General features: G+C 35.3%; 2 protein-coding genes across 2 annotated transcripts; one reads left to right on the top strand and one right to left on the bottom strand.

Moving 5' to 3' along the window:
• The first annotated feature begins 240 nt into the window (after positions 1–240).
• Positions 241–2,082, top strand: LOC111384460. The gene is made up of 2 exons (XM_023008736.1): positions 241–1,525; positions 2,057–2,082. Exons 1-2 carry the CDS (start codon positions 241–243, stop codon positions 2,080–2,082), a joined length of 1,311 nt encoding a protein of 436 aa, XP_022864504.1.
• An 8,627-nt stretch (positions 2,083–10,709) lies between these two features.
• On the bottom strand, positions 10,710–11,695 carry LOC111384458 (gibberellin-regulated protein 11-like). Its single transcript, XM_023008733.1, has 4 exons — positions 11,554–11,695; positions 11,423–11,461; positions 11,230–11,269; positions 10,710–11,132 (listed from the first exon to the last, which is right to left on the bottom strand). Exons 1-4 carry the CDS (start codon positions 11,605–11,607, stop codon positions 10,948–10,950), a joined length of 318 nt encoding a protein of 105 aa, XP_022864501.1. The 5' UTR covers positions 11,608–11,695; the 3' UTR covers positions 10,710–10,947.
• Between the last annotated feature and the right edge of the window lie 3,592 nt (positions 11,696–15,287).

Raw genomic sequence — 15,287 nt, 5'->3', positions numbered from 1 at the left:
TGCAAATTCATGAATTATTAGGTGTCCATTTATATTCCCATGTCTCTAGAGTTATCCATGTGGTCCTATAAATAGAGGTCATTCTTGTAGTCTCATTGTAAGAAAAAAAAGAAGAAAACATTATTGAGTGTGCTGTAGCAACTCAAAAACTATCAATAAAAATTCAAGTTTTTCTTCAACACTTCGTTTCCGCACTAACAAATTTGGTATCAGAGCCATAACTTGTGATTGCATTTTTTCATGGCTTTCATACAAACAGCTTCGTTGTTTACATATTCTTCCAGTCAAGTCCCAATCTTCGAAGGCGAGCATTATGAATACTGGAGCATCCAAATGCAAACTTTCTTCATCTCCTTAGATCTTTGGGATGTCATTGACGATGAGGAGTACGAAGAACCATCCGAAGACAATGAAGATTACGAAAAATTGCAAAAAGAATTTGAAAGAAAAGATGCAATGGCTCTCCGCTATATTCAACAAGGAGTCGGGAAATCAATTTTCCCTCCTATCTTTGGTGTTAAAAAAGCCAAAGATGCTTGGGAAATATTGATGCAAGAATTTCAAGGAACGGAGAAAACGATCGCCTTGAAACTTCAATCCTTATGGAGAGACTTTGATAATCTCCAAATGGAAGAACGAGAATCGGTTCGTGTTTTTTCTTCACGAGTAGCCGAGACAGTAAATCAAATCAAAAGCTGTGGTGACACAATTACAGATAAAAGAGTCGTGGAGAAAATGTTAAGATGCCTTCCTCCAAAGTTTGACCATGTTGCAGCCGCAATTGAAGAATCGAAAGACTTGTCCAAAATGACCATTTATGAGTTAACCGGGTCACTTCTTGCCCATGAGCAAAGGATCAATCATTCGAGTAACCAATCTACTACCGAACAAGCTTTCCAATCAAAGCAAACATCAAAAGGAGGATCGAACAACTATGGAGAACACAACAGAGGCTCAAATCAAACAAAACAAAAAGATAGCTATTGGAAGAAGGGTGACAAGCAAAGCAAATGGAAAGGCAAGCAAACACAAATTTCTGGTGGTAACAATCCAACTTGCATAATTTGCAAAAAAATGAATCATGAATCAAAGGAGTGCTACTTTAGATGCAAAAGGTGCAAGATCCCCAATCATTCTCAAAGGGATTGTTGGTTTCAAAATAAAGAGATGACAGAAAGAAAAAGTGCAGCAAACTTTTCTCAAGAGAATGAAAAGGAAATTCTGTTTTATTCTCAAAATTATGAAAATGGAGCTCAAAGCCCTTGGTATTTGGATAGCGGTTGTAGCAATCACATGACGGGGAATCGCGACATCTTTGTGGACCTTAATCCAAATATTACTTCACAAGTAATTCTTGGCGATGGAACATGTAGAGATGCGGTAGGAAAAGGCACCATTGCTGTCCAAATTAAAGAAGGTAACAAGAAACTCATCACAGATGTTCTTTATGTTCCCAATCTTTCTCATAATCTCCTAAGTGTTGGACAACTTATTCAAAGTGACTTCTCTGTCCACTTTGATGATGGTGCATGTAAAGTTTTTGACAAAAAGAAAAATATTTGTGTGGCAAATATTGAAATGAAGAACAAGACATTTCCTCTTATGATGCCACTAAATGAGAATTGTGCACTCAAGGCAAGATATGGTCATCTTCATGAAAGAGGCCTTCGTTTACTCCAAATGAAAAACATGGTGACGGGACTTCCTAACATCCAACACATAGACAAAATGTGCGAAGGATGCATCTATGGGAAATTGCACAAGTTGTCGTTTCCAAAAACTTCATGGAGAACGAAACACCACTTGAGCTTGTGCACTCGGATATTTGTGGGCCAATGCAAACTCCCACTTTTGGAAACAAGAGATATTTTATTCTCTTTGTTGATGACTTCACAAGAATGATATGGGTTTTCTTCCTCAGTCAAAAATCTGAGGCATATTCCACATTTCTTCAATTCAAAGCTCAAGCAGAAAGGCAAAGTGGTTTTTTGATAAAAACTTTAAGGACCGATCGTGGAGGTGAATATCTCTATAATCCTTTCATGGAATATTGCAGAAAAAATGGCATCAAAAGACAATTAACTGTGAGTCGAACTCCGCAACAAAACGGCGTGGCCGAAAGAAAAAATCGCACAATTGTTGAAATGGCAAGAAGCATGCTAAAGGGCAAAGGACTTCCAAATCTGTATTGGGCAGAAGCTGTAAATACGGCAGTATACATTCTCAATCGGTCTCCAACAAAGGCTGTACGGAATAAAACTCCATACGAAGCTTGGAACAAAAAGAAGCCAATGGTTGATCACTTCAAAATATTTGGCAGCATTGCTTATGCTCTTATCCCTTCTCAAAATCGGGAGAAATTTGACGAGAAAGGACAAAAACTTGTCTTTGTTGGATATAGTGATGAATCTAAAGGATATCGGTTATTAGATCCAACTACAAACAAAATTACAGTTTCACGAGACGTTGTTTTTGATGAAGCTGCATCTTGGGATTGGAAAGGGAAAGAAGTTGTGGACCAGACACCATACCATTTTGTTGATCCATTAACATTTCAAGCAGGTCCGTCACAAGTTGGAAATTTAGAGCATAATCCAAACCCTACTCCAAGAAGTGAGGAAGAATCTGATCCAGAAAGCCCTCCAAGAAAGACACGTTCACTACAAGACATATATGAGTCATGTGAACTTGGGTTGTTCTCTAGTGAACCACAATCATTTGAAGAAGCCTCAAAAGAAGTATGTTGGACAAAAGCCATGAATGAAGAAATGTCCACAATCGAGAAAAACAAAACTTGGAAGCTTGTTGCCTTGCCAGAAGGGAAGAAAATCATTGGACTCAAGTGGGTCTATAAAATAAAATACAATGAAGATGGGTCGATCCAAAAGCACAAAGCACGTCTTGTTGCAAAAGGGTATTCTCAACAGCCCGAAATTGATTACACTGAAACATATGCTCCGGTTGCAAGAATGGAGACAATTCGTACTGTTTTGGCACTGGCAGCTCAATTGGAGGTATGTGTTTATCAACTTGATGTAAAATCGGCATTCTTAAATGGTGAAATTCAAGAAGAAGTTTATGTCGAGCAACCCGAAGGATTTGAAATCAAAGGACAAGAAGGAAAAGTCTATCGTTTATACAAGGCACTTTATGGTTTAAAGCAAGCGCCGCGAGCATGGAATAGCAAAATCAATAGCTATTTCATCAAAATGGATTCAATCGAAGCACGAGTGAATCATCTCTATATGTCAATAATCTTGGAAGAGACTTTCTTGTAGTATGTCTTTATGTGGATGATCTTCTATACTTTGGTACAAGTAAAAGCATGGTGGAAGAATTCAAGAAAAAGATGATGAGAGACTTTGAGATGAGTGACTTGGGTCAAATGAAATACTTTCTTGGCATCCAAGTCAAACAAAGCCCGGGAAGAATTTTTTTATCTCAAGAGAAGTATATTGATGATCTTCTAGAAAAATCCAGCATGAACCAGTGCAAGCCAGTCTCTACTCCAATGGGGCCGAATGAAAAATTCCAAGTCAATGATGATGCTGAAAAAGTAGATGCTACACTCTACCGAAAGTTAATTGGTTCACTCATCTACCTCAACACAAGGCCGGATATCACTCAATCAGTGAGTTTACTTTCCAGGTTCATGAATGAACCAAGCAAGAATCACTTTACGGCGGCAAAAAGAATTTTGAGATACCTTAAAGGTACAAAAAATCAAGGCATTGAGTTCAAAAAGGAAAATAACTTCAACCTTGTTGGCTACACTGACAGTGATTGGGCAGGCTCACTTGTTGACCGCAAAAGTACATCGGGCTACATCTTTTGTCTTGGAACAAATATTATTTCATGGAGTTCGAGGAAGCAAAGGTCTATAGCACTATCTTCTGCAGAAGCGGAATACATTGCAGCTGCGGATGCCGCTTGTGAAGCAGTTTGGCTTAGAAGAATTCTAAAAGACTTGATGATTGAACAACAAGAGCCAACAACAATACATTGCGACAATATGTCAGCAATTGCTATGACAAAAAATCCAGTTTTTCATGCCAGATCGAAGCATATTGAACTACGTCATCACTTCATTCGAGATTTGGTAAGTCGAGAAGAAATTTGCATGGAATTTATCAACACAAATAATCAGCCAGCAGACATTTTAACAAAGGCAGTCACATTTGACAAGTTCGACAAGATCAAGGAAAAACTCAAGATTACAAATTAAGAGGGGGTGTTAAATGTGGCATTAATTTGTAATCTTAGGAAATAAATAAAGTTACATGCACTTGAAGAAATTGAAGTTGGATGGATGAGCTGGCCTGCTGACATAAGTTCTGCAACTTTGGGCCTTGGTAGGTGAGGGCTTATATTAATGGATGGTGAGATCGCGTTTTCTTACTGAATTTATAAAGCTTGAGTCTGCTGTTGGTGGTCTGTCAATACTTGGTAATGAACTCTGATCATGTGATGGTATACTGCTATTGTCACAAGATTGGCCAGGTTTAGTCTTGAGATTCAATGATATAATACTGATCTGTGGTTGGTATTTGGACAAAGGTCAATTCTTATAGAATAGGTATGGCCTTGGTGTTTGGCTAGTCAATGTTTTTCTTTTTTACAAGGAAAAACATTTTCATGGCATATGACATTCCTTGAGATAAAAATCCTTTTAGTCCTTAAGTCCAGCAACTTATATAGCACCATCTAGCTCTTGGATCAAACTAATGTCTATTTTGGGTTGGGAAGTTTCAAAGGCTAAGCATCCAAAAACTATAAGATGGGAATAATTTGGCTTGATGTTGAAGAGAAGTTCAAAAGGTATTTTGTGATTTAGGAGAAGTGAGGGGGTCCTGTTTATAAGATAAACTGCTGTGAGCACGCAGTCATTCCAATACTCTATGGCAATTCCACTTTGAAATCTTAATGCATTGCTACATTGAGAATGTGCAGGTGCTTCCTCTCCACAAAAGAATTTTGTTGGGGAGTTTCAACACAAGATGCTTGATGCACAATTCCTTTATCAAGGTAAAAAAATTTCATATTAAATTCATCTCCATTTTCACTTTTGACTATCTTGATTTTGGTTTCAAATTCATTACAAAATCCTTGCAAATCAATACTTGCAGCAAATTTATTTTTCAAGGTATAGATCCAAGTACATTTGTTGTAATCTTCCACTATTGTCATAAAAATCTTAAGCTATCATAGGCTATTTAATTATATGGTCCCCAAAGATCACAATGGACTGAATCAAAACATTTTTTGACTAGCGTTGACAAATAATGCAAAGTTTGATGTTATCTCTGTATGTGGGGATTTTGGTTATATTTAAGGACCTAAGGATGGTGGATAAAAGGTGTCCTAATCTATAGTCCTAGAGGTCAAATTCTTCAGTATGTATAGCAACAACTGTTGTAGTTTTGGCGATTAAGTATCAAAGCTAATGGTGAAACTTCTCTTTGCTGCAGATGGTACAGGCCGTACCTCATCTCACCCATTCCAATAGTTCTTCGAGTCAAAAGGTCCTGGATAAAGTAAATTTAAGATAAGAAAATGAGACAACAGCTCAAAGTGGTGGCTAATTTTCTAGCCGAAATCAAGTTGAAAGAAAAGGATGGAACAAGGAGTTAAAGTGTCTGAAATCCTTAATGTACCTATATGAGTAACAACAACATTGTTGCCATTAGAAAGTGTAATAGAGTACAAAACTTGTGCTGTAATGTTAATGAACAAAGAAATTTCACAGATCATATGGTTTGTGGCACATGTATCTAGAATCCAAGGCTTGTTTGCTAGATTTTTGGATTTTGATGCCTTAGCATAGAGACACAGAGATATACCAAAAACATTGGGCATTTGAACCTCAGCAATGCAAGGACTAATGACAGAAAGAACTTGATTTGCCAAATGAGGTGGAGGTAAAACATTTTACTTGTTGAGAAGTGCCATGAGTTGGTTATACTGCTCTTTTGTAATGGGAGATTGGGCACTCTCAAGGATTTTAGTGTGCATTTTCTCTTAGACAGTGATGCAGGTAACTTGATTAGCGGAAGGATTAGCGGATTTACCCTTGTTGTAGAGTTTGTATCCTGGAGGGTATCCATGAATTTTAAAGCACTTGCAGGCCACTCACTAGAGAGGTTCCTTAAGGCCAACAAACCAACATATTCTTATTGTAATCTCCTTAGCTATGACATAGACAAGTGCTGAAGTATATTCCATTACAGTGAGTACAGAAATACTTGGTAGTTTAGTTAGCTGCATATTGAGCCCCACTTCGAGTTTCACGAGCCATCATTGCCACTGATTCACTGAACGGTGTCCATTGAAATATGTCTCTTCTTTTCTTCTTGTTGTATAATGGAATATACATCATTCAGTCCAGAAGACGGCTTAATGGAGAGAATTTGAGCTTTGATATCTTTATAGGATTCGTTAAGACCCATGAGAAATCGCATAACCCAATCTCTTTGCAGATTATTAACTACAGTACGAAGCCCTCGACAAGGTATAGTTAGGTATAGATTCGTAATTCATTAATTCATCAGGGAGAGTTTTATATTTTGAAAAAAAAAAAAATAATAAAAATAAAATAAAAATAAAACTCACAATGTCTTAGTTTTGCATCAAGGTACTGATGGCTTGCTTTACCTCATAGACTCGGGAGGCATTCTACTGAGCTAATTGATGTTCAAGCTCTTGCCAAAGTTCTCTAGCAGTATTTGTATATAGAATACATGATTTTACTTCAACAGACATGGTGTTTTGTAGCTAGGCAATCACAAGGCTATTGCAACGAAGCCAATGCTTCATTAGAAAACTTTTGGGATCTATTGGTTCATCAGGCTCCCATTGATAAACATAAGTTTGTTTTTAAAATTCTGATGACCCTCTTCATGGACCTTGCCCAGGCATGGTAGGTGGTATTGTCTAATATTTGAGTGACCAGTATTGTGCAAAAACTTTCATTTTCGTTGATGTATTATAAACTGTAAGGATAGGTAGGATCATTAAGGTTTGGTGGAGAGTAGGCGTTTGAATATGCTGGCATGGTTTGTCCATGTGACAATTTATTTCCCTTCATTCGTCAACAATATGATTTGAAAATATGCCAAGTAGGAAAGCTCAGATTGCCAATATCATAAGCTCAAGAACTCAACTTCCAATAAAGAACAAAATCGGTAGGAGAAAGGTTTTTCACTTATTTAGATTTCATTTTATTATTCAAGACACGATATATAAATCCGTTGGAATTTGTACAAATTTGACCATTTATAAATGATTTATCAATTTTGCCAAACAAGGATTTAAATACACAAGTGTGCCTCTTTTAGAGATTACCTTTTTAGACGAGCTAGTTCAATTTAATATCCCCATAGTGGTCTCCATCTGATTATGAAAATTGTGTTAATTAATTATATATTTTATTAATTAAATATATTAAAGTCACATATCTATACAATTTGATTACAAATTAATGATTTAGTTAGTCACATATTATTTTTCGATCACAAATAAGAATTTTTATACGTCAAATTATTTTACAATCACAATTCAAAAATTTTATAGGCCACAATTTGTTCATCAATCACAAATAAAAAATTTATAAGTCACAATTTATTTATCGATCACAAATATTATAAGTCACAACTTATTATATAGTCACAAAATATCAAATTTTCGGTCACAAATTAACAATTTTTAAATCGCATTATTTATTAGTGGCAATTTATCTTTTTCATTCGCTATTTGTGGTCTCCACCAATACTTGCACCCACCACCTCAGCAAGGTACCGCACAAAACACCACCACTATCGGAATCAGTCAACACCACTGCACATCTCCAGAGCCACCACTGCACACAGTACCACACGCACCCAACCACTGCACCACCACAATGTACCCATAGCACTACACCACCGTCGCACCACTAGAGCTCTCCGTTCCCACCATCTCACTGCACACCTCCACCTCCACCTCCACCTCCACCTCCACCTCCACAACACCATAGAAGCTCATCACCGTCGCACACGCCAGAGATCTCCATTCCCACCACCGAACCGTCAATTACCAAGAATGGATCTGCAGCGCCACCTAGAGATCTGAAGCATCGGCAACCAGAGTGTACGTCACTGTGAGCGATGCTTTGAACTCGTTGCTGCGCAAAACGATGACAAATTCGAGCTCCGTTGAACGGCGATTGAAGAGTTGCGCACCACCGATGGAAATAAGTCGTCGAAGTGATACTAAAAGAGAGAAGGAAGAGGTAGAGAGAAAGGAGGAAGAAGAAAGTGATTAGGGTTTTTAGATTGAAAATTGAGCCGGATGGGTTAATGGTGGAGGGTGTGGTATGTAAATTAAGTTGATTTTATAATATTATTATTAATATTAAAACTTTTAATTATAATCTGATTTTTGAATAAATAAACATTGGTTCTGATTTTTGAAGTTGGATCTTAAAACATATGGATGGGTGTAATTTCCACTTGCAAAATTTGCATTGTGATATGCTTCCACGTAATCGTGCCTTTTATATGATATTCTTCAACTAGATGCATATTCTTGTTTTGATATGGAGGTGATGGTCTGATGGAGAAGAAATCATGATATTGTTAAACCCCCTAATGACAAAAATTCGATCATTACCATATTTACAATCAAATTTTTGCATGTTCTGCTTTTTGTAAATTGAGTGAGATTTTAATTTTTAAATTTTTGCGTACTCTTTTGTCACAAATGATGTTCTTGATGTCTTAGGATAGAATCATTTTTCTACTATTGTGGCCTTGCAAAAGTGGTAACATCGGACAATTCTCTTCCATTCTCTATAGACGGTGCGTGCATTCGTCACCTATTGAGTGCGGTGAGTGACGTAAATTTGTTAGGATGTTCTCTACAGCTGCATGAGATATTTGGGTCGATAAAACAAACAATTTTCAGTATCTTTGTATCTTAGTACTAGTTGATGAAATGTCCTTTTGAAGATTTGTCCTAGTTGACGAATGCCTATCGAAGTAACATTGTCTAGGTGAACTGGATATTTTATAGTTGATGGAATTATTCATTGAGATTAAAGAGAAAACAAGCATGATGAGTGGAGGAAGAGTCTCGTAATGAAGAATAAGGAAATATTTTAATATTGTATGAAATAAAGAGGTAGTAAGCTCACGAATCATACTAACAGAGCAATCTTTGTAGAATATGTTAGAAGTGACTGCTATCTGCAAACGTGTTGATTTCATATATTTTAAGTTCAAGGATGCGACACAAAGGTATACCACATATACTTTATTTAAACGATATTGAAGATTTTTTCTATTTCACGTAGTTATCCTTTTTGCTTTATTTTGGTATTTTCTTTTAATCCAAGGCAAGTGATGAGCTGGGGAGAGATTTAATATATGAAGCTTAGAATTTGATAATACATCTCCATGGCGTGTAAATAAAGGGAAGAATGATACGAGACTGAAAAGTTTCGTCAAACTACAATTGCACTATTGGTCCTAACCTTTGCACGAGTAGCAAGTTGGTCCCAACCTTTCAGCCTTCAATCTTTTATCATAGTGGCAAGAACTGCCCACGATGGAAACAGTCCAAATCTCCGACTCTCCATTGTATCACTGCATAACCCTTACATGTCCAAGTCTATGGAGCTAGATTTTGCTCCTTTTTAAAGATTAGGGACCAATTTGCTGCAATTTTCCATTAAAAAAAAATTTGAGTAACGTCATTTATCGTTAGTTGTGATCATCACTAATTTAGACTGCAATGAGCCCTTGGTTCATTGTCTAATGTAATAAAATGTATCACAATTCCATTGGATAATTAATTAGGAGTCCACTGCTACCTAGACTAGTAATAATCGCCACCAACTATGAATGGTAAAATTTTAAATTTTGCATGAAAGTTAGGTACTATTTTTTGCAACTTTTTGCAGATCTGGAGTACCGTTTCCGAATTAGTTGGATTTCTTAGATGCTCAATAAAGTTGCATAAGTTTTCATTCTATGTTCCAGCTTGGAGTTTTTTGTCATGTCAGGTTTGTGCAGAATTTCTCGGGACAAAGAATAAGCTTTGTTAAGATTCAAAAGCAAATAAAATGTAGTGTGATGATTTCCAACTCGTTCAATCTTGCTAGTGAACAATCAGAAGACGAGATTGATTGCGCTCTGATTATGATTTAGACACGGATGTTAATGTGTTCGCTTCCTCGGAGGAAAGTTTCTCTAGTGAATATGATGATACAGAAGAGAGGTACATATCTGCTCAGGAGGAGGGTATCGAGTACCTCAGAATCTGAAACGAGTCCATCGTTCTCAAAGAATGGAAGAAAACTCAAAGTGAACAATAAAAATGTAGCATCTAAAAGATGCAAAGACAAGATTCCGAAGCTAAACACTCTAGGATCTGCTAATGGGTAATGATATAATCTTGAAAGTCGAGACTATGATGATGTTGCAGTTTTAATTTGTTCTTCCATATAAAATTATTGAATAATGCTATATAACCCCATTAGAATTGCTTATTTTTTAGGGTTTATGATTATTTCTTCAAATATGTAGTTTAAAATGTTTAATCATTGTTTGGATTAGAATCTTTTAGCTTTTAAGTACTAACAACTAACTTTGCTCGCATCAAGATGAAAACATAGAAAGCAGAAAACAAACGAACGAATGAAAAAAGAAGGTTAAAAAATAAAAAATAAAAAATAAAAAATTGAAAGGATATGATTTTAACTTAGAAAATACTTGCACATTAGCTAGAGACAGCAGGATATTGCATCATCGTAACAACATAAAGTTTCAAGACCAAGTCCCCACCAAACATGACACATGTAGATATAGATACACCTTCCATAACACATAAAGAAAACCACATCCTAGTACAAAGGACAACATGACTTAGGTTTCAACATAATCCTAAGTTTTTAGGGCCTATCCTTATATTTTAAGGACACTTTGTTCTGTTTCCATGGGTAGTCATATCAGTATAACAAGTTCCACACATTTCTCTGTTCCCTGAAGTGCCTGGAGGAACACACTTGCACCTCACACAACAAGTACCACAGGCCCTGCTGCACAAATTTGGCCTCGAGTGTAAGCTGCACCTCACCTTGCACAGTCGTCCACAATCTGCCAAAAAAAAGCCATTTACAACTTATAAGTTTTTTTTATAGAACACAGAAGTAAAAACTAAGGGCTTTTTTGGTGGGAAGTGACTAAAGCATACCCATGAATGGTAACAGCCTTCTGTTAGCACCTCTGGTCACCTTAAGTTAGAAATCAGCATAGAAATGTTAGTTGGAGGTTACTTTTTAACTATAAGTAAGAGAAAAGTAACTAATGTGAACATCTTTGGGATGAAATAATTAAGTAGAAGTAAAAGAAGGGATTAAGTGCAGAGAACAGGGATATTAATTAACCAGTTTCTGTTGGTCTTCAATTTCAACATCAGATGAAACCTGCAAACCAGACACTACGGTAATCAAATGCAGCCCAAAAGCCACACAAGAAAATAAGCAGATTATAATCATGTCAAAGGAAATGTATTTACCAGAGCAAGGCAGAACAACAAAAGGGTTGCCAGAAAAACTAGCCGAGGAGCCATTTTCCAACTGAATTCTGTACTTGCTGAGGGGAGAGAATAGTTTGAAGTTCTTTTTTCAAGAAAACAATAAGGCTTGAAACTGAGAAATCAGTGTTCTTTGCACTGCATTTTATAGGCCTGTGCGTGTGATAAAGCCAATGTTTACACGATTGTTGATTGAATTATTGATCTCTAACTTATTCCTTTAATAGTAAATTGGTCCCCTTATCTTTAGAAGGAAGGATAAATTTCTTCAAAGGACAACATTTTACGAGTATGGAAGTGACATTCTTAGCATTCCATTTGTAGTAACTATGTTCCTAACCGTTTAACTAACATTAGGTAATATCTTTACCCAATGATGAACGTTGATTTGAACATTAAAGGACCATGCAATACTCACATTTTGTCCGATTAAAAGGATAAAACTGTTCAACATAGAATATTTTAATGTTATATGAATAATCACCATTTGATTTTCGAAGTAAAGGAAAAAGATTTCCTAACTATGTCTATATTACCCTTACAAACACAACATCATGTGTATGTCAGCATGTAAATTTTAATTAAGACTATTTTCCTTAGATGAGGATATTGTGAACATAATATTAAAAGGTTGGAGACATGAATATCATAAATTAAGCCCCTGTTTTGTTTTCATAAAAGTTAAAATTTTAATAAAACTTGATGAAATGTATGATCAAACGTTGATAAAAATTGAATACTCCATTGAATGTGTGATTGAGAGTAAATTTGAAAAAAAAAAAGAAAAAAAAAAGGAGTTTCATGAGACGAAATCCAAATAGAGTCTAATAGCTTGTTCGGTGGGAATTTTGATAATTGATTTTTTGATTATTAGAGATAAAGTGAGTTCTACGTGTGAGAGAAAAATTCAAAAATGACCGTTAGAATAGTGAAATGACTGTCAAAAAATTGATTTTAATCCGTAACAAACAAGCACTAAAGGTTGAAAATGTGATTCCACACTTAAAAAGGTTGAACACCCATAAACAAATGGAATAATTGCAACAACAGTCCCAAACTTATTGCTTTATTGCAGACTTTACCTTAACCTTCACTTTGTAACAACAATAGTCTCAAACCTTTAAAAAATTAGCACATGGGGTCCAAATGAATGATTTCGTCAGTTGACCCAATAAATTGACTTGACCAATTTTAAAATGAGTAAAATGATAACTTTGAATTAAATTTAAAAAAAAACTAAAAAAAAAATCGAAACCGTATTCATCTTCTCAAAAGGCGAAGCATCTGTCACTCGCCCTCCGGCACCGATGATTGGGACAGGGGCTGGAGGTGTAGGCGGAGTCTATTTGGATTCTTCTTAAAACTCAGACTATTCAACTACCGGTAAAGCCTTGAATTGCGACGACGCTTGAGGAGTCGAAAAGTGGAGGGGAGGGGATCGAAGGGTGCCTCTAAGGATCTGGAAGAACAAGGCGAGCCAGTTCATTAGCGTATTTTAGACTTGTATCATTCGCGACAGAGGGTAAACTTTAGTCGTCGTCACCAGCTCCCCTATTGTAATAACAATTAATCTACATATACAAAGTAGGTAGACAAAGTTTGTTGACAAAATAGGTGTTGGCAAAATCTAGGCCGTTGATTTGTTTTGATTTTAAAATCTGATTTTGAAATGAGTGATATAGATCTTGTCAATTCATGTTTTGTCAACCTCCTTTGTCAACGGCCTTTGTACACATAGCATTACTCTTGTACACATAGCATTACTCTTGTACACATAGCATCACTCTTGTAATAATCTGTATATTACAAAATTAGGAATCAATTATACAAGTTTTTGTTGACATCCACCAAGAAATTAATTGTAAATGTTGTGAACTATTGGCTTGTTTTGTTTTGTATAGGTGGTGCCAGTGGTAAAGGTTGTCTGTTTTATTGGGAGGTGATGACTACTGAAGAAGAAGAAGAGATGGAAGTGGCGAAGAGGATGGCTGAGAGGAAGACGACGAAGATGATTCCCACGATGAGCTTACGAGAAATGGGTTAGTTGGATTGTGAGGAAGAGGATGGAAGAATCAGGGAAGAGATGTTTGCGGGAAAGGTGACAAAGTTGGTAGGGGAGGCGGCGAAGATGGTAGTGGTGCAGGAATGAGAAGGAAAAGATGAAGAGGGTTTTATTTTTTGAGTTTAGTATTATTTTTAGATTTTTTTAAGTTTTTTTAATTTTATTTGAAAATCACCAATTTACCTCTTGTAAAATTGGTCAAAGTAATTTATTGGGTTAAACTAATAGAAATCATCCATTTGGAGTTTAAGTGCTAATTTTTTAAAGGTTTGAGGCTGTCAATGGCACAAAGTGAAGGTTAAGGTAAAATCTGTAAAAAAGCGATAGATTTGGAATCGCTGTTGCAATTATTCGAATTTACCCTAAAAGGAAGTAGTAACTTTTTGTTATAGGTAAGGGAAAATTGTACTAGCGGTCCCTAATCTTTTCATTTTTTGTATACTTTATCCTAATCTTCATTTTATGTCAGCGAATGTTTCTAACCTCTCATAAATATGCACTTGAGGTCTATCTAGATGAAAATCGTTCAAAACATCGTCAGTTGACTGGAAAAATCAAAGAATCAACATCCAATAAACAGTCGTGGTAGTAAATAGTTCAAGAAATTTTTCAGCTCAATTGACGATGTTTTCGACGGTTTCCGTCCGGATGGAACTTAATTGCATATTTATGAAAGGTTATGGATCTTCGCTAACACAAAATGAAAGTTAGAATAAAGTCTGTAAAAAATGAAAAGGTTAGGAACCGCTACTGAAATTTCCCTTGTAGTATAACATACTAAATGGTCAAACATCAAGTTTAATCAAACATCTCATACCGCCTCTATTTTGTTCAACTTAAAAAAGTAGATTAAAATCTATGTCAAATCAACAATTTATTATATCATATATCTTATGAAATTCATGATTTTTATTAAAATCTGCTAAATTTTTAATTTCTAAACCATATGAGGGGCAAAATCTATAAATATTACCCACTTATAGATTCTTAGGTAATTATATATCACTTTAAGATTTGAGCATATCTAAGAGACTCTATTTTTAAATAGCATATTTTATAATTAAAAGAGCATCTATAAATTTTAAGTAAAAAAATTTTAAATAGTCCAATAAGTTCTTTATATTTAAAGCTTGTATAAGTCCATTTTTGGTCAAAAAATACATTTTGAATAATATTTTGATAGAGAATGTGTAGTTATTTTTTTTTTTAAATCTTTGAATTTACTTGTAATATTATTTCATTGAAAAATATGTGATTAAAAATAAAAGAGATTTTTTTATTATTATAGAATAACAGAGAACAAACAAAGGCTAAACAATTAATTTACTACTCCCAAAAATATTTATTATTCTTTCATATATTTTATTTTCACTAGCTTTCTCCAAATCATTTTATTATTTTTCTATATTAAAAATTAAAATATTTTGAATGCATTTAATTTTAGAGATTATATTTCTCTCTCTAAATTTTAAAAGTCGAACTTACTCTCTATTTTAAAATATTATTTTAAAGAGACTTTTTATAACATGATTTTAATGATTTATTGTTTTAAACAGGGAATACTGAATGTTTAAATTTTAAAAAGGATCATGAAATGCTCTAAGCACCAAGTTAAGGTTAGTAGGGATGGCAACGGGGCGAGGTGAGGGAGCCC

This window comes from Olea europaea, unplaced genomic scaffold (assembly GCF_002742605.1).
Source record: "Olea europaea var. sylvestris unplaced genomic scaffold, O_europaea_v1 scaffold2918, whole genome shotgun sequence".
NCBI classification, from domain to species: domain Eukaryota; kingdom Viridiplantae; phylum Streptophyta; class Magnoliopsida; order Lamiales; family Oleaceae; genus Olea; species Olea europaea.
This window is presented reverse-complemented; position numbering and strand designations above follow the sequence as displayed.